This window comes from Haliaeetus albicilla, chromosome 18, assembly GCF_947461875.1.
Source record: "Haliaeetus albicilla chromosome 18, bHalAlb1.1, whole genome shotgun sequence".
NCBI classification, from domain to species: Eukaryota; Metazoa; Chordata; class Aves; order Accipitriformes; family Accipitridae; genus Haliaeetus; species Haliaeetus albicilla.
The window spans coordinates 26,587,692-26,612,323 of record NC_091500.1 but is presented as its reverse complement, the minus strand read 5'-3'; the positions used below and the strand labels follow the sequence as shown (position 1 = coordinate 26,612,323).

General features: G+C 38.7%; 2 protein-coding genes across 3 annotated transcripts in view; both read right to left on the bottom strand.

Annotated features, from left to right (window-relative positions):
* The window catches only part of TINAG (tubulointerstitial nephritis antigen), a 45,347-nt gene extending 39,851 nt beyond the window's left edge, over window positions 1-5,496 (bottom strand). Inside the window, exons 1-2 of the mRNA XM_009913679.2 lie at window positions 5,035-5,496; window positions 713-776 (exon numbers count right to left, since the gene is read on the bottom strand). Of these exons, the coding sequence (XP_009911981.2) occupies window positions 713-776; window positions 5,035-5,404 (434 nt within the window). The 5' untranslated portion in view covers window positions 5,405-5,496. The remainder of the gene's footprint in view (window positions 1-712; window positions 777-5,034) is intronic.
* A 6,715-nt stretch (window positions 5,497-12,211) lies between these two features.
* Window positions 12,212-24,632, bottom strand: part of MLIP (muscular LMNA interacting protein) — a 142,157-nt gene continuing 129,736 nt past the window's right edge. For both annotated transcript variants that reach the window (XM_069805972.1, XM_069805973.1), the window contains 3 exons: window positions 22,961-23,014; window positions 14,666-14,700; window positions 12,212-12,555 (listed from right to left, as the gene is read on the bottom strand). In XM_069805972.1, the coding sequence (XP_069662073.1) occupies window positions 14,674-14,700; window positions 22,961-23,014 (81 nt within the window). In that variant the 3' untranslated portion in view covers window positions 12,212-12,555; window positions 14,666-14,673. The remainder of the gene's footprint in view (window positions 12,556-14,665; window positions 14,701-22,960; window positions 23,015-24,632) is intronic.

Genomic DNA, 24,632 nt, shown 5'->3' with positions numbered 1-24,632 from the left:
GAAGGTTTACAGCTTGTGGGAAAGGTTGTATTTGAAAAATTTTGCTTCCACCTTTGTGAGACCAACCCATGGAAGCAAGGCAATGTCCTGTAAATGAGATGTTTTGAGGAAGTTTCACTCTGGAAACCCAGAAAGGAGCCACGTGGCCGTAAATACCTTGCTCCTAGGACCCTGGGCTAAAGCCAGGGCAGTGAGGGTCCCAGCCCTGTTTGGGTGCTGCCGGAGGCCCCCAGGCTCCCTGGGGCTGCGGGTACAGGGCTGGTTTTTGGAGCAGCAAAACAGGGAGACGGCTTACATGAAATAATGTAAGATATCATTCATGCCAAAGAAACAGAGGAAGACGTTCTAAAATAATCCCCCAAACTTTAATATTTGTTTTGCCTGCATTCAGGTCAATGCCAAGGTCTAGGCTGAAACCATTTCAACTCAGGTCAGAGCCAGCAGACTGACTGAGCAGGAACAGAATTAGGCCAGTGAGGAGGAGATTTTTATACTCTCATTTTCCTATCTCGATTAGAAAGCCCATTGACCTCTTGCCATTCTTCTAAATTGGCTATAATCTAGTTCTACAATACCTTAACACAGCACTACTCTTCTAGCTTTTTTGATTTGATTACATGTTTAATATGAATTTAAAGATGCTCACTACCTTAATTCCTATTTCATGACATATGCTAAATAAAATTCAATTTGCTGTTCTCTGAAACATTACCAGGAATTGCAGTTGTCTTTAATTATTGTTCCTTCTCCGTAATATCGGCCATCTTTATAACAACCTGCCAACATAACATATAGATGTGTGAAAAAAATAACAATTTTTTAAGTGAATTAACTCAAAACTCTTGCTACTATTGAATTAATTGGTTGTGTGTGGTATGCATAAATTATTTCGTTGAAAGTCAGCAACATCTATTTCCAGTTTCTTCCAAGTAATGAAGGCAGTTTGATGTATTTTAATTTTTTACCAGGTACATTATCATTCATAGTAAATAAAATCAGCAACAGATTCAAAACACCCACGGAAAAATTATTATCTTACATGTAAATAAATATAATGCTTCAAATAAAGTTTTTTTTCCAGTAAAAAAAATACATTTCTAATAAAAATAATTTTATAATTGGCAATTAAAATAGAAACAAGTTTTTCCAGTTATAGACTTTAAAAAACTAATTACTATTCCAAACCTACTATAATATATTCTTTTTCCTTGCCAGTTTCATTCCTGTTTGAAAAAGAGATGGGTCAATTATATTTCAAGGCAAATGGATGTTTCATATATTCTCCAAAACCCAGTATAAAGCCTAAATTGATTGAGTGTATTTTCCAAACAAATACACGCCTCCTAATTTTTTTCTTTGATAACACGTCCCTGAGGAAAGACTTGATGTGTGTTTTAAGATCTTCCACATAAACTGTTTCTTCAGTGCACTTGATTGTCAAAGCTTCAGTAAAAGAAAGATCCAGAATGCCTGTGCAGGGCGTTGGATCAAGTCTATAACAAACATTGTACGTTTACCGCATGGGTCTTTGTTTTCCACCCTGTTCTCACTGTTCCTCCGCTGGGGAACCTATAGGTAGGGATCATGTTCCTTCCCCTACCGAAAGGGTTTTGAGGCAGAACCCCCAAGTTCTTTCTTCTCCACGTTCAAGAAGCTTAGACCATGTTTCGTATTAATCTAGTGTTGACTTGCATTTTCCCCCCCACGAGGAAGGCCATCCCCTTCTCATGGCAAGGGCTGGAGTTTGTCTGCCCAGACATACACACGTATGCCTCGGCTGCTAATTTCATACTGAAGTGCAGAGGTAGACTCGAGCTGATGAATTAATTATAAGTGCCTATCTTTCCCTGTTAGTCCTACAGCAGGCTACGTTAGCTAGCGCAGACGTAGGTGAGATATATGTCACCTCAGCGGTCTGAGGCCCAGTGTGTCTGCTCTCATACAGCTTCTGCTAAGATCCGAGATATTTTCCAGAGAGTACCCAAAGCAAATTACTTAAGTGTCGCAGTTTGTCACAAAGTCAGCATCAGACAGTAGCTGGAAGGAGGCACCAAGCAAGATATTTCAGATATATCAAGGGAAGGAAATACTGATGCAGCATCTAAGAGACAGGACAGAGCCTCGCTGGAGCTCTGCTGGCAGGCCTCGCCGCCCAGGCCTGAGAAAAAATGCAAACCTGGGCAAGTACAGAAGCAGCTTTCTAATAATGTATGCTTAGGGAATTGAAGATTCAAACCATACGGTTCCTTTAGTCTAGCCAAATCAAGACTTAGAGGGCCAGGAGTGCCAGGTGGCATCAGTGGCAAAGAGCAGATATATCTAAGCTAAAAGACACTGTCTGCATGAGAACACAGCAAGATTGTCTGGCCCTGAATATATTAGGTTGGAATATGAATATATTAAGTGGGAAATTAATGAATTTGAAGCTGCAGCCTGATGACTTTACGAATAGGATTATATGATGTGAAAATCATGATTGGAAGGAAGAGTATTTAAAAAACAAGGACTTCCCTCCAAGTCAAGTGTTCCTATACCCCCACAGCTCTGAAGTCATTTGCCCCAGTATTGGTATAAGTACTTCTGTCAGTGAAATGTCTCCAGGTTTACTCAACTGTAGGCCAGATCCTGACTGTGTAAGTGTCAAAGCAATTAGCAAACTCTGGATGTCACTTTTATACCACCGGGGCGAGATCTAGTGTTGACTCTGACAGGGCTTTTTGTACCATCAGAGTAATTGGAACAAAAAGATAAAATAACTAACAAATATAATCAATAAATAAAAATCTAACAGTTATTCCAATAACAAAAATTAAAATTAAAATACTAAAAAAATCCAGAGCTTCTATTAGTTACCTAAGGCAGGAATATACACAGTTTCTTCTGAAACTACACAGGAAAGCCATCAAAACATACTGAATGCTGGGTTCATAAAGGTAAAGTCAAAGCAGTTCCACATAGTTAAATCAAGACTGGCCCTCAGCATGGTGCACCCCCATGGAAGAAGTCCCAGTGTAGCTTACTGCTGCCGTGCACCAAGTCAGTGAATAGATGGGAATCCAGAAATAAAGCACTGAGTCGTTTTATTGCTGCTCATTCCAGTTCATGTAAAGCACTTCAGTTTATTGGTTTATTTAAAGAAATATGACTCAGGAAGCACTGAGAGCAAAACCACAGGCAACCAAAAGATCAAAATCTTCCAGGTGAAAAGTACTTTGGTGTATGTAGTCTTCTAGTGCTTAAATAATTCTTACCCAAATGCAGAAGTGTAGTCTCAGTTACTAAAAGTCAGCTAATATACTTATGTCATTTCTAAAAATGTTTCATAGTTTGATTAATCTTCAGACATTCAGTCCTTTTTGTTTCTCCATTTTGTCCTGATTACATTCTCTCTTCCCTGTTCCTCAGAGACATTCCAGTTCTGTAAAGTTCCTTTAGAGGTTTGGGGTTTTTTTCCTGCTGTATTTTGGCTGGTTTATTATTCTCCTTTTACCCTCTAAATTACTTACATAACAAATATCCAATAAGCAGATTTTAGAAAGCTGCAAACATTCCATCAAGGAAGCAATTTAAGGATCAGAAAAACAGGATCTTCTTCTGAGATGAGACATAAAACAAAGATATAAGCTCACCTATAGGATAAATAAAGGTGCTTGAATAGAGTAAACATAATTGCTACCTCTGGCAGGTATGTACAGTCCAGGAGTTACAAAACAGTGAACACACATACAAAAAAATTTGATTAAGAAAGGCAGTAAAAATATTACCCCTCACCTATTCCCTTATCTAAACCTTCTGTTACACTTTTACCTTTTAGAGGTAGACCTACGGCAGGGCCCGCATGGCAAACTGCTGCAGGTTTTGTAGTGATTCTTTTCCAAGAAACAATTGGCCAGACTAGACCTGCAGGCTGTCAGCTCTGCAGCAGAAATGCTGCTAAATGTTTATGTGGAGCTCAGGACAACAACCCTCTGATCTGTTGGAAATAATATGTACTACTGCACCAAATACATATGAAACAAATGTCTTTACATAAAACATAGAACATTTGTTTAGATTATCAGAAACGCTTTGGAAAATCATATTTGTTTTACAGCATTTCTGTCACTTCCACTTATCAGATTTTGGCTGCATGCCTGGCTTAAGAGCACAGCCTCCTGAAAAGCTTGTGGTCGGGGGGCTGGAATGCAAGCAACAGGGTTATTGCAAAGAAACAGTTAATTTTAAAAAGTCGTGGTAGTATTTTTGTTGATTTTAGGCTTTTGAAAGTTTGGTATGGTGTCCTCATTTTCAGCCAGATTTGGTCTACCAATAGTAAGAAGCTACAGAGTCTTAAAATCCACAATTCTAAACTTTTCTCACCAGCAGAGGTTTGGCCTCTGCAGGAACCAAGGGAAGACCAGCTGTCTGTAGATAGTTTTTTTGCTGTCTTTAGTTCTTAAAAACATGTACTGAGTTTAGAGTAGTCCTGGAGGAAATTCCACTTCAAACTAACTAGTAAGAAACTAAAATATGCCAGAAATCTTTGTCCTAACCACAACCCTTCACTTAGTCCTGCACCTGAGCTGTCACAGGAAAAATAGTGTCCCACAGGAAAGCTATGCTGGATCAGAACCATTGCAGAATACCTCAGAACAGTATCATTCAGGATAACCCTCAGTTTTCTTGATGATTTATTTGTACTGATGGGTACAAAAATTTAGAGCTTGCTGTTCATCTCATGTTAATCTGTGAAGCTCTATTGAAATTGTTGAGATTACACTATTTTTGACCCCATGAGGTTATCTCTGAGAAGTTTCAGGTAAAACAGAGATTCTGCCCAACAGAAATATGATCTAACCAATGCTAAAAATATGTCCCTAGAGACAAAGGAATAACAACAAACGTAATTCTTACTCCAGTTTCATATCAGTGTCTTTGTCCACTATGTTTTCAGTCACATTTTTAGGATGTATACACTCTAAAGACTAATCAGTCATTTTACTTCCAAGTATATTTTATCCTGATGTACTAACTGAGCATTTTCTCTATACCTACCCGATGCTGGAGGTGGCCAAGGCTCATCTGACCTGGTGGGCTCAACAGGGTGGTCACAAACATCCCAGTAGTCGGCACAACAGTCTACAGGGCCAGGAGAACCTGAGGCACAGAATTGGTCACAGTAACATATAGCTGCTTTGGAGACGATGTTAAAGCTGCAGGCATCATCTCTTCCTGTGCAACAGCCTCGTACCCTGCAGGACCTTCCCTGATACAGACTCCTTTTTATCCTGTTCCACTTTGCAGAACCACCGTCTTCAACAGAGTAAAGTCCTCGGGGGAAATTTCTTCTAGAGTCAAGCTGCTTTGCCATCCAAACTTCACTTGCGATGCAATATAAGAGCAATATCTGACTTTTGAGCCACATTCTTCTGCCTCAAGCAGCCTTTTTTGAGGCTCTCTGTGCTTCACTTTATCAGTAAATGTTCACTTACTGTAGATGTAATACCTTCAGTTAGCATTCAGAAAGAAATCTGAACAGAAGGCTGCAAAGTACAGTTTTCTAGGAAAACTCTGTATGTGTTAATTATTAGTCAGACATGTTGTAAACTGATTTATTTGCCCAAGATACAGAGACACTCAGAACAGAGCCATGACTGTGTAGTCATCATTATGAAACGCCGGGTGCATTCTTTGGCAAGTGAGAAAGTTTATAGTAAGGGTTTCAGAATATGCAGAATATACATGGTCCAATGTTTTAGTTCTATACTTTTAACTTCTAAAATCAAAACAATGTGAGGAATGAGTACATGATGTTGAAGGAAGCTCTCTTTCTTTCGGGCTTCATTTACCTGTAACGAATATGTTCTCCATATGATTGGAAATTATGTAACACTTGAATTGCATGTCATCTACATTTTCCTTTCTGATATGCAGGGCTACATCACTCCAGTAAACTTATCCTGCATCCTCCATTTCAGTCTTGTTTCTACTGATCTAGCTTGGCTTTATATGTTTCATTTTGCACTGTTTTACTGTAGGCAAATTCTGAAGAAGTCAGGTGATATTCAGTATAAACTATTACCCAAAGATATTCTTTTAAGGTTTGCATTTCTTTAGTCAAAATGAACTTGGCAATCCTTGCAAATGGTGTAATAAATACCCACTGATGAGTGCTTATTCCTATTTAAAAAGGAAATGGTTGTATTAATAAAACCACAAAGAAAACCAGAGCAGATATTAAAAGATAAGTCTAACAGCCTTTACTACTTGATCTATGATCTCCAGGTTTTTGAACAGCAGACCTGAAGAAATATGCATGGTACAGTTGCCAAAACTTAAAAGATTCAGAAAAAAGCAGCAAAGAACTCTGAAGTTCCTAGCAGAGATAGCATGTAAGGCTAAATTGCAAAAAATATCATAGTTTCAAATCTGAACTGTTACAAGACAGTTTAAGTCTCCAAAACTGAACAAGCACAGGTAAAAACCAGTCATTCTTCTGTCTCCATTTTGTAGTAAATGAGAGGAACCTGGAGAAGTTGATGGCAGACTGTTCTCTAGGGAACGAAGCTGGGCTGTTCAGTGCTACAGGGAGTCACAGCATCAAAGGGCAGCAACTTTGGAAAGCACAGCTGGCAGCACAGCTGGTTTGGATGCATTGCCATGAAGGGCAGAGACATTAAGAGGAAATGTATGTATGTGTGTGTGTATTTTTATATATATGGGCTTGTAATCCAAATGTTCAAGTCTTTAATACAATTTCTTGACCACAGTGCTTTTTTTAGACCTGCCTCCCACACTGTCCACAGCATAGCTAAAGAACTGCAGATGAGGGAAAATTGCATCAGACCGCACAATTTTTATTTTGCTGTGTTGCAAGCAATCTTCTGTGTGGAAGTTAATAGAAAGGCCAAGGTCAGCAACATGCAATCACTGTACATCACATAAAAGGACATAAATCTTAGCCTTCAAATTTGCTCTGAGGTATTTTTATTGAGTTTTGTTTATGAGACAAAAATCTGCAAAACGTAAAGTCTGTCATTTATGCTATAATGCATCAAATGTAACACGAGAAAAATGAGAAAAGACATGTTCATGGAAATTCAGGTGAAGTGTTCACTAGAAATGATAATCCGGTTCTTTTCCTTATGTCTACGCAGTTCCATCAATTCCAAGAGAATGACTCTTGATTTGCGCTGGCATTAGCAAAATGCAAATCTTCTTTGTTATGACAGATCTTTGGAAATATTTTTACAAAGTTATCTCCTTGCTCTGGAAGCATAACAAAGAAAAAAGCTACCATATATGATAAATATTATCAGCCAGTCAGATTAAGTGAACAGGCATATCTGTGTTTTAAGTTACATACCTCTGGTTTTGCTTGGTGGGTTTTTTTTTTAATTTTATTTATCAACTTTAAAGACTTGCTGATGATAAACTAGAAGTGAGGGATTTCCTTGGAAATGATGTGAGCTAGTTTACAAAGGAATGAGATTTCTTTTAAAGGAACGCAAAAATGTAACTTGTGTTTCTAAACAACTTTGTTTTGTGACACAAGAAATGGTGCTGAAACTTGATAAATTCTATTTTTCCCAGTTGTTGACATGTGTTCAAACCTTAAAAAAAGCATGAATCTACTCTATTGTGGTTCAGCAAATATTTTTATTTCAGTAGTTTCCTTTGTAAGCAAAAGTAGCTCTCTGTTCACTGTACAAAAGCACGCATTGACTTACCTGTAACTCTTTGGAAACAGTTAAACATGATACTTTTTCTCTATTGAAGATTAACCTATTCCAAGCATAACAGCTCTGCTAAGCCTTTGAGTTAGGGTCCTAGTCCTACTTCTAGTCTGCACTGTTAAATACAAAAATATCTGACTTGTACCTGTTTCAGCATTGCCTGATGTCTACCCTTGAGCTTCAAAAAGCACCAAACATTTGTCAGGAATTCAAATATTAATATCACCGAACACTTGGTGGAGTAACAAATGAAAAACAGTTTAAAATGTCCAAGAGTCCTTTTAAAGTTGGAGCAGGATTATTCCCCAGCCTTTCTTTCAAAAGTCTCCATGATTTGTCTGAATTAGCCTATTAGACATCATAAAAATCTCATTTTTAATCATCTTGAGGGTACAGGCGATAGCAGTGGATGCTGAGGCTCTGGGTGCTGAAGGTCACTCCCAGGACAGACGGCAGTGTCCCCCCCCATCAGAAGACCACGGCACCTTCCCTTCCCCTGGCTGCCACAAGCGGTCTGGGGTCAAGCCTTGCATGCAGACCCAGAGGGAGAACTGCAGTACTGCTGCCTCGTGCCAGGAAAATGAAGTGACTCTCAGGCAGTTCAGGAAGAAGCCAGGATGCCAGACCCCAGTTCAGTCATTTGCCAGTAGACACAACTCAATGCATTGGAGAACCCATGGAATTGCTTATCTCCAGTTTAAACTCTGCAATGACATGGGCCATCCCTTTTTTTTCTGAACTCGAACAGAAAATTAACTGTTTACTCGTTGTACAAAATACATCACTGATTTGTAATTGCTGCAGTAGTTTGCACTTACTACTCTTTATTACTAACAGCTGCAATGCAGTAAAAGTTTTGAAAGCAAAATCACTTCACTAAAAGTTTCATTCTTCTTATTGTCAGCCATACTCCAACATTGCCCTGAGGTCAGCCCACTCTGGGCTCGGTCAGGTAAATACACGTGAAGAATGGGAGAACCTGTGCATGAACCAGGTCGGTATGCATGCAGCCACGTAGCTGCAAGTGCTTTCCTAAACAGCGTTTCACTAGGGCTTGCAGAATGGGTAAGAGCAATCATTGTTGGTTATATCTGGATAGGAACCTCTCAGGAGACAAAACCAGCCAGTTTCCCCAACATATCATGGACCCACAGGCCACCTTTGTTACGCTGTCAGTGCAGATTATTGTGGACAGATCAGACTGTGCCTGGCTGCACATAGCTTCGGAGAGATGATGCTTGCAGTGAGTTTGCCAATCCCAAACCTCACCAACCAGTTAGAGGTGAAGGAGAAGAGGAACATACTGGATTTCACTGTCAGTAGGAGCTCTCAGAAGCTGTTGCGCTGGTGTTGCATGGCAGATGTGTACCTCCTGGTGTTCATCTCAAATGTGTGGCCCTATCTGATCGCAGCAGTGAATGTTGGCAGCCCAAGCCCAAACTCTTCTCTAGACCATGGGTAGACTGACAAGGGCAGACACAGAAGTAGCCTCCCAAACCAATACTAGAAACCTGAACATGTTGTCCATGTGCCTACCGTTAGTCTTACCACTAAGCAGGCTTAGAGGTGCTTCGGATACATATTAAGTTTGGTGTTATTACAATATGAGTGTCCCCGGTCCACTTCTAGAGAAGCCAGCTTGCAGTAGGGTCTTCCCTTAACTTGTAAGCTACCCTGTGCCATTTGCTTTGGGGTGTATGACTCGACTAGAGTAGGTAGAGCCTAGGATTGCCCTGTGTATGGCTAGATACTACTCCTTGCATAAGTGAGAGAAGTCTTACATAGAAATCATCAGCTTATTTTTGTTCAGACATCTTTTACAATGTACAAAGAGACGCTACAAGAGCGATATATACAACTTATTCATATGAAACAATTATGCCTTAGATAATACATGTACTGGATAGCCACTATTAACACGCTCACCAACCCCAATAAGGCAGCCAGTGAGCCTGTGCAGTGTAGGCAAGCCTCGGTCAGTTAGGGAAGGACTGGGCTTCTTAATCCTCATAACAGGCTGATCCTCAGTGTTGCTGAGTTGCCACTTTCTGAGTCTCTGCTTTTAAGGATTTTTTTATACCTTAGGGTATGGATTTTTCCTTTTGTATCCATGAGCTGCTACTGTTAACCCTTTTAACAAAACGGTTCTCTCTGTGCTTTCGCTTTTCTCATTTTGCACAGCTTTAGCTTGTGAACTTCCTGATATTTAAGCAATTTTCTCATTAAAACTGAGTCAAGACCACTGAGCTGTGCCACACCAGGCTTTGGATCCCAGAGAGCTGAACCCTTGGGCCAAGGGCTGCCCTTAGTCTGATGTAGCAACTGAATTTTCTCAAGTAATGATTTCTGAGCCTCCTTCCCATGGCCCATTCTATGTCACTACCCAGATACATCCTTTGTGCTAGCCAAATCTCCCTTCTGACCACTTGGGCCAACTTTAAGAAGTCCTTTTTTTGCCAGCTTGAGTTGTAGCACATAGCAACAACAGAAACACCACAGGCATGCACAGGATGGGGTGAGCACTGTGTATCAGACTGCAAGAGAGGATGAGGGAAAAAGGGGACCATAAGCCCTTGCTAAACATAGGCATTCATTGTGATCCTGACAGGAATGTGTATTTTACCAGAAAAATAACGCAGGGTAAAGTCATCAGAACTTGGACTAAATATATTATACTATTGAATAAGCAACATCCATTAATTTTATAGTACTACTGAAAAAGCAATCAATTTTTCATGTTGAGTTTTGCTCTTTATAATCTCTCCTTAAAAGATTTTTGTCTCTTAATAATTTTTCCATTGGTCTCAGGATAGAATTCCTAGGCTGTAATTGCCAATATATTTTCATTTTTCATTCATAGACAGAAGTCGTTTGAACAGATAGGGAAACTGTTTTTTAAAGTATGCACAGATGAACAAACTCACAAACCCAGAGGTCAACAAAAGGATTCCTCTTTTGCCCTTCCTATAATCCCAGTAGTTCTTTCTTTTGCTTGTGTTCCTTCCTCCTATGGGCTTCAATCTATCACCTGGCCTAATTTAAACCTAAACCATACCATGTGAATAATCCTCTTGGCTAGACATGCTAGATGGGCTTTGGGCTTTACAAAAATTAAATTCAAGGGGAAAAGAAAGCTGGGTTTGGAACAAATTCAGAACAGAGCAAATGGTTTGGAAAAAAATGGGCAGGAAAGCTTACTAAGACTTTTGAGAATCACACAGATCACACTGGTTCTAAATATGAATTTTGCCCACTTTATGCTCTACTGAAAACAAGAAATACTATCAGGTCCTTGGTGGATAGACCTATTACATCTTGTACAAGATTTATAACACATTTATAACACATCTATAGATGTGTTTATATGTATGCATTTATATTTATTTTTTAAAGTTTTCAGTACTTTTTTGTTATACTCATCTATATGTGTTGATTTCTGTCCCCAGGAACTTTCTCTTGAATTCACTGAAATGCTTTTCTCGATTTTTTTTTTCACCCTCTGTTAATGGGTATGCTGTCCACAAGATACACACACTTCTATTATTTTTCTATTGAGAAAAGAAACTAATAAAAAACCAACCCTTCTATGTCTATCACTCTGTCCATGACATTCTGAAGGACATGTGTGGTCCTCTATCAAGGGAAAAATGTATATTTTACCTACATAGAGAGACTTGCTGGTTGCTGAACTTCTCTTCTTTTCACAGTTCCAGAGTTCAACAGTTTAAATGCAGGCTGGATTGAAACTACACCAGGTCCAATAGTGCAAGAGGCTGAGTAGCCTAAGAACTATTCTGTTTAACCTGGTTTTAATTTTAATATTTTGACTGATGATAATATTTTATACATTAGTTCATCACATCGTTTTAATGAAAGCAGCAGCGATTCCCATTAAAATATTAATCTTAAACACAACACATAGCAGTGTGTGAGGACAGGGCTGCAATGCAAAGGTCCTGAACGTATACGTAACTGTGGGGTGACTTCTGGTTCAAAGGTTCAAGGGATCAGGGAGAAGACAGTTGACTCGTGCAAGCGTAGACAGTCAGCTTCCTTAGACTTTTATAATGCATTTTGGAAGAAAACTGCTTAAGATCCAGGCCCGGACAACATTGTGGGGGAGCAGCACAGGGTCAAAAAAACCAGCAGCATAAACTCCAGAGGAAAGTGGTGATTCTTCCACGTGCGCCAGGAGCGCAGCTAGTAATTCTGCCTGCAGTCACCAGCTGGCATGGACACTGCCTGGTCAAAAGGGCAATGAATATTGCATGGCAGGGAAGAATCGCCGTGCATGCTGATTGCTGTGGGTGCTGACACAAATGTGAATAATTCCTGGAGTGTTTCACAAAATGTAAGTGTCTGTGTGGTGGCAAAATGTGACCGAGGTTAAGAGCGTGGGAGCATTCCTTTCCCAACGATGCTGGCATTTGTTCTCAGCTATTTGAAATACATGGAGCTAGATTTACAGGAGTAAAAATAAGAATCACAACAAACAGTTTGCAACAAAAATACAGCTTTATTTAATTTCAACATTTATATTATTTCTAAAGAAAATATGCGGTGTTATATTGGGCATCTCTTAAACCAGCAAGCACTTCAAGAAATGGTATTTCAATATGGCACATTCATGTGTGTATCTCTGGGGTTAATTATGCTAGTACATAAGATTATCTCTTGAAAGAATATTTGATTGTTATTACTGCTTTGCAATTAGCATACTGGAAGCAATTTTTGTTTTTTAAATGGTGCTTTAAATAACATTTGTGCCGTGGATTCCTTCTCAGTATAGAAACAGGCCTCAAAATACTCTATGGTTTTAGCTCTTGATCCTAATTCGGGGCTGCAAAAGAAGAGTTTTCACATGAACACAAGTTGTCAAAAATACAGATTAATAAACTGTGTAACATGCACTGCGGTCACTTAGTTTTCCTAATTTGTACAACCTGATGATCTTGCTAACAAGTGTAACTCATAGTTTCACAGAAAAAAAACCTTAATGATATATTCAGCCACCTTGTTTGTGCTATAGCTGTGAGAGAAGATGACAGCTGGCAGACCAAACCTACCTTGTGAGATGTTTGCCTGTCTTTGCAACAGCCGGAGGTAAACTGGTTTAGCACTTAAATTTCCATATAGCCACAACTGTCCAGATTCTAAATGAAATCTCTCTCCCTGAAATTTGGACCCATTTCTTTTTCCTCTGCTCTCAGGAAGGATGGAGAAGTGACTAATATCCCTTTATAACAGTCCATTATGAAGAGATATAAACTTCTGTGCCTCTACTCTGCCCTTATTTCTTTCCTTCTGTGAAGACACTGAAACCTTTACATCTTCTCTAAATCTCCCATTTGTTTTCCACATCCCATGCAACTGATTCTTTACTAATACTGAACAAAGACGAGTAATTACCTCCATCATATTATAAGCACTCCCTTCCACATCTCCCTGGAATGGCATTTTTCTTAAAAGGATCGCCTCTTCAACTCAGATTCAGTTTGCGGTCCCCTGTAATCCTCAGGTTCTCTCCTGCAGTATTATTGTAATTCCTTTTCTGTCTGCGCTTTTCATATTTCTTTGTATATGTCTTCAATGAATTTTATCATATTGATTGCAAGCCATTCCTCTAATGTAAGGGACATTTTTGGAATTCTAATCCTGCTTTCCAAGCTGCTTGCAAGTCCTCCCAAATGGGCTTTATCTGTAAATTTTGTAAGCTTACTCTCCATGTGATTGAGCAAGTAATTAATGGCAATATTTTATAGTGCTAGAGCTAGAAGACAGCGTTGTGGAAGCCTGTGTGAGATGTTCTCCCACTTTGGCATCAAATGATTGTTCTCAGAGCCCAGCCAGCCTTCCAATCAGTTGCACATCTACATTATGTGAATTTAATTTAGTCTGTATCTGCTTTGCTTGCTTATGAATGTCTTGTGGGACTGGGCCGAAGGTACGCTGTATCAAACACATTCCCTATATCTGTTTTGCTGTCAAAGAAGGAAATGAGATCAACTTGATAGGATTTGTTTCTGACGTGTCCCTGTGCAAGTCCTCTTATCTCCTTACTATTCTCTAGATGCCTACAAATGGGTTGTTTAATACTTCGTTCCAGTGTCTTGGAAATGCTATTAGGGCTGACTTTTCTGTAATTCTTTGGATTCGCCTTTCCTCCTTTGTTAGATATGACATCGTGTTCACCTTTCTCCAGTTTTCTAGGAACTTATTCATCCTGCTAATCACTAGAGTTTGAGAAATTGCTTTGGTTAAGTATTTTAAGGGTACGTTTCATTAGGCTGCGTCATCCTGAATACTCCAATTTACCTCAGTATTCCTTCAGGTGTTCTTTTGCTTTTCTCTCCATGATCCTACTCCCAAATTCTTAATAATAACTAAAATAAACTTTTCATCATAATTAAGGTTTTTCGTGAAGACTGAAACAAACAAAAAAAGACATTGAACATTTCAGCCTTTTCTATATCACCTATTTCCTGATGTCCCTTGTGAAGTACTGTGTTATATCTGCTCTCAAGCATAGCACATTATTTGCAATATAGTATTGTTTAACTCTAGCAAACCATTCATTTTAATGGCGCTATGGGGTTATGCACGCAAATATAAAATAATATTCATCTTATTTCAATGACATTACTTCACAATCTAATTCCTGACCATACCTTAATTTCTTCCAGCTCTTTGATTGCAGCCCTCTCAAAATTAATTAAATTGTGACTTTATTTTGTGATGCTAAGAAGTGGAATTATTCTGCATTGGTAATTGTTAATAGAAAATCATTCAGCAAACATAGCCAGCTTATTATCCAAACACTACATTGTATAGCTAAAGTATCCTATCATCTTCTTAAACAAAACCATAGAAGTTTGTTTAAGTGACACTAAAGAAGTAGTTACATATTCAAAGCGTGACTGCAATCAAGTCAGAAAAATAGTAATACTCACCACTATCATTAAACAGAACCTCTTTCATTGGCAACCTGTAGAATAAAGGGAAATAAAAGGTGAAAACAAAGTAGAGAAGAGAATAAAAATGGCAGTATATTAAGAAGGCACAGTTCTACAAACTGGTGGACAACTTCATACAGCACCTTGTTTTTTAAAAACATTGGTTTCCTGCATTGTTAATTTATAACAATGCTTACTGAACTGGGGATGATTTTTTATGCGTCGACATGTTTGAAGAAGTATACTGCACATAGTAAAATTTCAACAGACAAGCATCACCTTGGCTAAATGCATATTAGAGGACATTTCAGACTCATGTTGGGTTTCCATTCGGTTTTTGGGACCACATCCTAAGAGAACAGAGCCTGTGGCCAACCTTGCATTCACATGGCATGGATGTTGTTTTCCTCCACCTTAGCAAGGCTTTCAACACAGTCTCCTACAGTAACTTGGTACCCAACTCTGGGCTACAGAGTGGATGAATAACTGGCTGGACCACTGGTCTAAAAAGATAGTAGTCAACAGCTCAAAGTCTCTGTTCCAGGTGGCGTTCCAGAGGATGCTAGGGTGACATCTCCAGCGGGGAGCTGGGTGGTAGGAGAGCCTACATGTCCAGGAATTCTGTCAATGTTACTAACTTGGTGGGGAGGGAGAGACTGATAGGCTGAGGGTACGGCTCCCATCCTGGAGAACTTTGCCAAGCTGGAGGAATGGGCTAGCAGGACATTTGTGAACAAAGACAAATACAAAATCCTGCATCTGGCAGGGGACATTGGGGGCAGGGGAAGTAAACAACCCCATCAACAGTAGAGGCCAGTGGCTGACTGGCTTGGTAACAGCTCTGCAGAGAAGGACCTGAGGTCTGGTTGACACCAGACTGAACGTGGATCAGACCACCCTTGTTGTGATGAAGGATAACCTCATATACAGCTGCGCTAATTAGAGCATAGCCAGCAGGTTGAGGAAAGTTTTTATTCCCCTCTGCTGGGCACTAGTGAGGCTGCATCTGGAACACGTTTTCCATTTTTGAGCCCTCCCAATAGAAAAGATTTGCCAAGCAAACAGAAGAAACACAATGGAGGACCATCAGGATGGTTTCGAGCATCCCTTGATTTCTGGGAAAGGCATATGACATATGAGGGGAAGCTACAGGACTTGTTTAACCTGAAGAGTAGGGTAAAGGGTATCTATTTTCCCTCTCCAGCTATTTAAGTGGGGTTTATAGACAGCTCAGATTTGCATGGTGAAAGGAAAAGAGGCAACAAGTGGGAAAATTTTAACTAGCCATAAGGAAAAATATTTTTTATCATAAGAGTGGTCACTATAACTATAACTAATTTTTGTCTTATTATGTGATTCTAATTACTTATGCATTACTTAAGTATTGCATAATAAAAAAGCCTTCTTCAAACTGCAACTGTGTTCTCACTGTATTCAGGGCAAGCTCTTTTCCTCTAAACTATTACACAGTATTCCTGCCATTATTTAAAGGGGACCAAACACAACAGCTGTTTCTTAAAGCCAAATAGAATCGGATTAAAATGGCAGTTTAAATGACATACTGACATTTTGTACTTTATCTGTATTACATTTATATTACTACCCTTTCAGACTTCTTAATGTAAATTTACCGTAAGCAATACATTTACAGTAATTCTTTTTATAGTGATCACATTAGAAATAAAATCCTATAAATGCACAAAATGCTTTTTCCTTGTTAATGCACGGTGATCTAATATGCCCTTTCATGTCAGTAGGCTATAACTGAAACTTCTTACTTAAAACAAGGAGATATCATTGAAGCTGGCCAAAAGCATTGCCCAAATACCCATTGCAAGTATAAATTTCCTGTTGTACATATAAAGTATTAAAAATTAAAATGTTTAAAACATTGTTAAAGTATAAAGTAAGTAGAAAGTATGTCTGCTGATATTTAGAGGTTTTATTTGAGAATTTACAAATGTGCATTTTTTGGACCTACCTTTCTATTTATAAATAACAGAAGACTGCAGTTTACTGTTTCCTTTTAGTACCCCATCCATTTTGGAGGTAAAAGAATTTGTCACAGCTAACATCTGAAATTCTTATTCCTTTAGTAAAAGCAATAGTTATTCCTACTTTTAATGCTCATTTGCAGGATCATTAAATTTTCAGTTAAATGAACAGTTATGATGATATGGAGAGAGCCTAGGGCTGCAGTCCTTGGCTTGGTCAAAATAAACTAAGAGTGGTGAGACTATCGCTTTAGAGAAGTACTGTTCAGTGTGTTCCAAAATAATTTTGGAAGATCACAGGTCAAGTCAGAACAGTTCTTATTTTGGAGGTAAGTGGCATCAAGGGATTTTCTAATTTGCATCATCCGAGAGCCTTTTTTTACATGTATCGCTATTGCTCTTTGCCTTATTACTTGCTGCTTTGATCTCTATGCTTAGTCTCAGTCCGTGAAGCATTCTTTATGAATTGCCTAATGTCCCCCAGTTCATTAGATAATTCATAAACTTGCAAATCAGCAGTGCTGCAAGTTACTCTGCCCCTGCATCCCAAGTGTGGGAACAGAGGAGATGCTGACGGTGTCACGGTGTAGCACACGCGTGCTCTGCAGCCTGGCTAGCTACGGAGCTGGTAGCGATGTTCTGCCATACCAATATAACCAAGCTCTCCACTGGCTGGAGGACAGGGCTGTAAATTTATGCAACACTGAAAGTAGAAAGTGAATAGTGTGTCCGCAATGTGACAGGTGAGCCTGTGTTTGTGTCTCCAACGAAAGCGCAAGACCAACACAGTCTTTTGCCCCAAAATGTCTGCATGCAGAGAAGGACCTGTCCCAGCACCAAATGGAAGAAGAAGGTGCTGGAACAAAGAAGTTGACATTTGAGCAGGAGCAGCTTCCAATACAGTTCCCTCTAGTTTCATTAGGTATCTCCCATCCCCCTGTTCATGCTTTGACAGGGATCTTCTTTACAAGTCGAAAAGGTATTGAACAGTACATGAGAAGTGGATCATTGCAGAACATCTAACCACCAGCAGCAGCCTCTCCCAGGCTCTCAGGATAAGCTGGAGGAGAAGGGAGACTGTACCCTGCCCTCGTACCTTCCCACCAGAGACAGGGAAGGACAGGCCTCCACTGTGGGCACAGCCCACGCTCATCCATCCCCGCTTCAACGTGGTCGTGATGTCAAGCAACTTTGAGGGGGGGGGATTGCGTAAGCTCTGGGTTTTTTCTTTGTAAATCCAGGGTACAATGACAGTTTCTTTGACTGGAGGAACATCACTCTGCTCTGATAATGCCGTTTGGGTTGGAGCTTTGGTCTAACGTAAAAACCTTTACATAAATTCTTTAGTACAAGGACTCTTTCATAAAATGGGTGCATTTTCTTCTTATATGTAGAACCTATCAATGATTAATACTAATGTCAACCTCTAACCAGGAACACTCCTTAAGTAAATAAAGATTAAGAGCAATGTATAACAGAACTTTGGACCTTATTGACATTTTCATAGAATTTCAAATTTCAAGACCTTCTGCTATTAAAGTTGTTTAAAGTGGAGCATGGCAGATTAATTGTTTCTCCTTGTAAAAAAAAAGAGCTTCTTGTACTAAAACTCTCACAAATTTGCGCAAAAGACAGTCAGTGAAATCCTGTCACCACTGAAGTTGATGGAATCAGCTTTTTCTCATGAGGTCTTTTAATGAATGTTGACCTTACAGATGCTATTATTATCTCAAATAATTATTGCAGATCTTTCAGGAATAACAAACAGATAAGACAGAGTAACAGCTGCAGCAAAAGATTATATGAAGCTAAAGTAATTGTATAATAGACCTGGGATTTTGCAAGTCATATATGAATAAGGGCAATGAGTACATACCTTTAGCACCTGCATGCAATGTCTTTTTGTGACTCTGCAGGTACATAGGCCCCATGTTCTCTCTAAAGATTCTGTCTCAGTACAATTCTGAGAATGATTATAACATCATTCACACATCGTAACCTGGGAAAACACTAGCTTTACTTGAAAGAAGACAGTAGGTATCAGAAATTACTGGTATATCTCTTGGTTAGGTTTTAAAGGAGTATCCTTCAGACCTCTTCCGACTAAAAAGCACTGGCTGTAGAGAAGGATTTGACAAAGAGAAGAATGTCCTTTATTTGTTTTCCTGCTTTCACAGAGAAGACACAGATCTGATTTGCTTCATGCTGTTATAGAAAAAAGCTAAAGTTGCATGAAAAACAGAATGCTGTTCTTCTGAATACAAAGGTAACTCCTTTTTTTTTTTTTTCCCCCAGTGAATACTTCACTTCTTTGAGGAAAAGAATACAAATTACTAAGTAGGAACTAGCAGCACCTTTCCTTCTTCCCCTCTCTCACTCCTTCCTAAAGGTCAAGGAGGTGCTTACATTTCACAGAGCATCTGCCTACCCATTCTTTTTTGGAATTGCATAAATCACACTGACTTTCTCAAACTGTGTTTTTAACTCTGAGGGAGGAACATTGCAGGAGAAGTTGTTAAGTATGAGCCTATATGAAATTTTTGATAAAGTAGAGCATTTTGATGAGGGCGGAGACTACAGGACAGAGATCTAAGGTCTTATTACAGCAGTAAGAGTAATGTTGGGCTTATAACTTAGAATTTTTCCTAACCAGTTCAGCATCCAAACAGGACTTCACTGATAAAAAGGACATTTTATATTAGGTGGAGGCTTGTGGGTTATGTAAACTCATGAAGTGTAAATTCAGTATAAACAGTTCCTAGAGTCAAGATAGGTTCCTAAATAAGAAGGAACAATATAGGTGCCTGAAAGATGTTGTGATTTTAAAAATCATCAGCCAAGGCCTACCTTATTTTTTTCAATGCACTGACAAGGGAAAGCAGCATAACATGCAATTCTGAAGACCCAGGCACATGAAAGGGAAAATGGTGAGAATGTGGTGGCTCTTCAGAGACAGCTCAACAACAATATATCTCAAAGAAGCCACCACCCTCAGGGCAGCTACGAAGAGTTTGTTTTGAGCTGCTCCTGGCCCTATGTAGCTCTCCTGTCTGTCTCCAAGATAACACAGATGTTGATCTCCCTCTGGGTGTCAGTGCTGTATACTTCCATCTCCAGCAACAGATCTCAAGGGAAACATATGCCTTTGTTCAGTCCTTCTTGACTGAGAATGAGCAAAGGGGGGATGATCTCTAGATGTATTTGTGTCTTCTCTGCTACCCTCTAAACATGTAAAGACATTGCTCAGTCTCAACATGGCCAGGATGGTGTCCCCTGGTCACCTCCTCTTGCTAAAAGTAAGATTGAAAATTGGGGAAAAAAAATTAGATAACACGCCCTGTACAAGTACTTTGAAAAGTTAATTGGAGAAGACTTTCTTTGATTTGTAATAAAGAAAACAGAAAATGTGTCATCTCTTGATGTTATTTCCTGACCAGTTTGTGGTGACCTTGACACAATTCTTCCTGCTGTATCTACCTATGGACTGGAGTCCACCTGTATAGTTATAGTCAGTTAAAAAATACACATTAGTGACAGGCCCCAGGGAACATGCACAAAAACACAGCTTGCTCAGCTGTACCAAATAGTATCTGACACTTTTTTTAACTTTAAAGCTAACTATTTGCCTCCAGCTAACATTATTGTAAGTAAGTGGTGAATGATCATCACCCAATACGACGTTAATCAAGGGAAATACAAAGAGTACTGATATAACAGCCCAGATAAATCCTCTTCTTTCCACTTGATAGTCTTTGATCTTTATAAATGCAACCACAATTTCATCAGAGATCTTTATTCTATAGGTCATGGTACATAGTTTTCGACTGTTGGAGAACATTCAAACTTTGTAGTAAATAGGTTGATAGAAATTCTGTTTGAAGTGTTTGTTTAAAACACAAAGCAACTTTTTGAAGACAATGCTATATATTTTATCTGCCTTGGAACAGACTAAGTTGGTCTCGTACTAAAGGAATTTTACACTTTTGTTGTCATTGTCAATTTGGACCATGCTACAACCTCATGTTTTCAAGAATATCTCAGTCACAGTAGTCTGACTTTACTATGTCAATGAGATGCTTCACTTTCTGAACTGATCTGAATAATGCAACAGTTAAATTATGTGTCTTGTTTCTTAAAAGAGTTCTGTTTGAAAAGATCTGTGTTTCCATTAGATCTGCAAAACTCTTCCTCAATGTGTAAATTGTAAAGAAGGATGAGACATGTGGATATAGCTGTTTGCTTTCCTCTATCTTATTTTCAAATACAGGAAAATCATCTGCATCATCAGAGGCTGCAGATATATATATATGCACACATGCATACAGAGATTTTTATATATATATATATATATATATACACACACACACACTTACACAAATACACATATATCCATATGTGTCTATATACATACATATTTTGGGATGCCTGATGTAGTGCAAATCTGTTTCATCTCAACGGCAAATTTATCCTCAGAACTATTCAGTCCCTCTCACCACCCTCTAATGAAATATCTTTATTCAATAGTATTTCAGAAACTTTACAGATGAGATGTAAAAAAACCAACGTATATCTGAGAAGCTCAGCAAGGTATTTGTTGTCTAACTTCACTTTTTGAAAGCGTCTTGGGGCTTCCTTTGGATAGATCCGCAGCAGAAACCATAACAACTGCTTTTGAGAAAACCAAGAAGTGGCTCTTGGGAGGCAGAGGAAAGGGGATTGATGGTGTAGAAACATGCAGAAAGGTCAAAGGCAGGGAAGAAGGGAGGAGGCTGGAAGGCTGTGGTGAAAATTCCAACAAAAAGAGATAAGAAGTAGCTCTAAGTCCCTGACCCCCTGCACAGAGAGGCCAGGGGTGCACATGAGAATAAGAGGGTACGTTCATGTCTCATATACTCCTGGTGCAGAGCAGCAGTCTGTTGATCCACCCAACAAGCGAGTTGTCTACTTTTTTTTTTTCTTTCTTTCTTTTACTTTTTTTAACCTTTTTTTTTCAGTGGAAACTGAGATAAACAGTGAGGATATATTGACAGGCTGTCAACAAACTCAGAATTCAGGCAAACCCTCTGCTTCTCTGAAGGCCTCTAAACAGGTGAAGGGCTTGACCTCAAAACTCCCTCAATATTTTTCAAAACAACAAGAAAGTTACTTATTTGGTAGCAATTATTAGCAAACATCCATTTCATTTATTTAGATGCTCATTTTTCTGCTTTTAGCAAGACTAGAATCCAAGTTTAAAATAATAAATTTTAAATAAACTGTGTTACAAAAATGTAATTATCATTCCTATCTATATTGTTAAACTCATTAAAAAACTTGTGAAATAATTGTGAGCACATATCTGGTAACCGAGAGAGGTCTCGGTAGTAAAAAAATTCATTCTTGTGTCATAAACGTACTCATATTGCTATTACTGGTAGTAAGTTATTCCTTCTTATGTGAATTTCTAAAATAATGTTGAAAATGTCCTTTAATTAAAGATGTTCTATTACATTCCAAAGCCTACAATAAAGAATATGATAGTTAATTAAATTACATATGTTTATTTCAACACTGAGGCTATAATTCAGCTTCATGTTCATGATCTTGTTGGCAAAAAAACTTGCCTGTGCCAGCAGAACTTTTTTAATTTTTATATACTCTGTCTCAAGAGAAAATTGATGATGTGTAGCAGAGCACTTTAGCTCTCACTGAATGAATTATCTAGGGTGGTAACCACTATGGTCCTAGAGTTTAGATATGTAAAAGTAGTAGGGAATTGGCCACTGAATTTAGACTTCAGGAAGATCTGTGTCCTTCTTCAAAGTCAAATAAAACTGGCACTGAATTCTGATACTGGGCAAACTTGCACTATGTGTTGTTTTATGTTTTCTTGACAGTCCTTTATGAAATTCTCAATAACTAATTATCTTAAGTGCTTGTGGTAGTTGCTGTATCTGGTATTTAAAACAGAAACTATACCAGTAACTGCAAATTGTGGAATGCGTGATTTAAATGGGGCTAACTGCACAATTTAACACATCCCACTTGCTAACATCCCAACAGCACATATCAGGAACCTAAAGTGTAAATGTTAGTGTTACTCCAAATTCACATAAGCAACACAGTCTGAAAAACAACTCTGTTTTTTTTTTCCTTCATTAATCATTAAGAATAATTAATGCTTATCTAGTCTGTGCACTGGACAAAAGCAGATTTGGGAGCTCAGTACATTTTTGCTCATGAAGTCTACACAATCTACACAAATAAAAGATAAAGCTAGCATGCAAATGGTTAAACCTATTAAATATCAACTGATTACCTCCTTAGAGCCGAGTGTTTCATTTTCTGGAATAGGCACTATGGGATGACTGGGCTGCCGAGCCAAGATGTCACAGGTCGGAGAGAGCATGAGGTTAAAAAACAGGAAAAAGAAATCCATTATCAGTTCAATTTCTATATAAAATGTTACTGAAGTTTAATAATGAAGGCCAATATCCTCAGTCATGCAAAGGATAGCAAGGCAATGAGATCCCGTCTGTGTTCAACAGGCTCCCCGTTGAACAAGCTCTCTCTTACTACTCTGTGTCTGTCTGTATGAAAATCTATTTCAAAGTATGGCCTGTTTTCTGTTATATCATATTCCCATAATCAAAAGACTGGGGAAGGTATAAACCACTTTCCAATTTGAAAGAGGCATCTCGAGTAAAAATCACAGCAAGGGCACCTGCTTTATAACACATTTAGTATGAGATAATGGACATAAATTTATTTAAAACTGTAACTGTATTTCTGTCACTTTGAATATCTATGTTCTTAATTCTCCTCCAAAAGAGCTCTCCTTAATCTTAAATTTCATAGACATAAATCATACAAACATTTAACTAAAAAATGCTGTATAACATTAATTAGTATGTGCAGAAAGGAGTTTTAGATCTCAGTAATTATCAGTGTTTTCACTATTATATGACTTGCATCTGAGTAATGAAGTTCAATAGATGTGACTCAAGTGAAGAACCATACCAATTTCAATAAGGTTTTCATTAGAATACAGGTAAATAGATAAGCTGGAGCTTATAAATGCAATGTTAAGATCATAAGCTTGTGAGGTTTTCCTACACAGTGACACAGAGACGTCCTCTTTAGAGCAAAGTTTGCTGAAAGTGTTAGGGTTTGGGTATTTTAGAATTGTACAAAAACAAGGTTGGAAGGCATTACTTTGTTTTGGTATTTAGACTAAATAGTAAATTAACAAATTATGTGTTGCTTAAAAAAATATTGCTCTTACCTGAAGAAAATTAATTTTGAAACTGCTTTTTTGAGAAGCAAAACTGATCTGCTAAACTGGCGCTATAAACAAAGAAGGATACTGAAGTGGAATATACTCTAGTTTTCTGCAATTACCTTATGGGTCTACTATATATTGCTCTCGCCCTTTGTGAATTTGCCCCAATTCATTTTCAGGGAAGCAGGAATCGACCCCAGCAACAACAGCAGCAGTTACAGAAGCTTTGAACCACCTAACTTTTTTTTTTTTTTTTTTTTCCAAAAATATAAAGGCAAGTGAATAACTTTAGGCAATAAGTTTATTTCTTTGTTCAGTAAATTTAGACGAGGGAATCATTTTAGGCAAAGGAAGGGTAAGAAAGGGGTAAGGAGCCTAGATCCTCTCAGCGGCAGCATCCCTCCCTCTGCCGCACACCTGGATCCGGATTTCGGCCAGCACAGCCGCCGAGGCAGCCCCTAGACCTTCCAGCACCCCAACAGCTCTTCAGACCAGACCTAGGAGGTGTTTAATGCCCTACGGGGGAGACACAAGTCCTGTTTTCAAACCCAGCATCCTGCAGGTACCGAGGGCAGGCAATCCTTGGCGATGCACAGGTACGAAGTTCTAGCAAAACCTGCATTATCTTGGCAAGCTTATACCATTGAAATAAACCCTAGAGTTGAGTTATCTATTGCCTCACTAGAATATTGCATGTCTGTATTCCAGG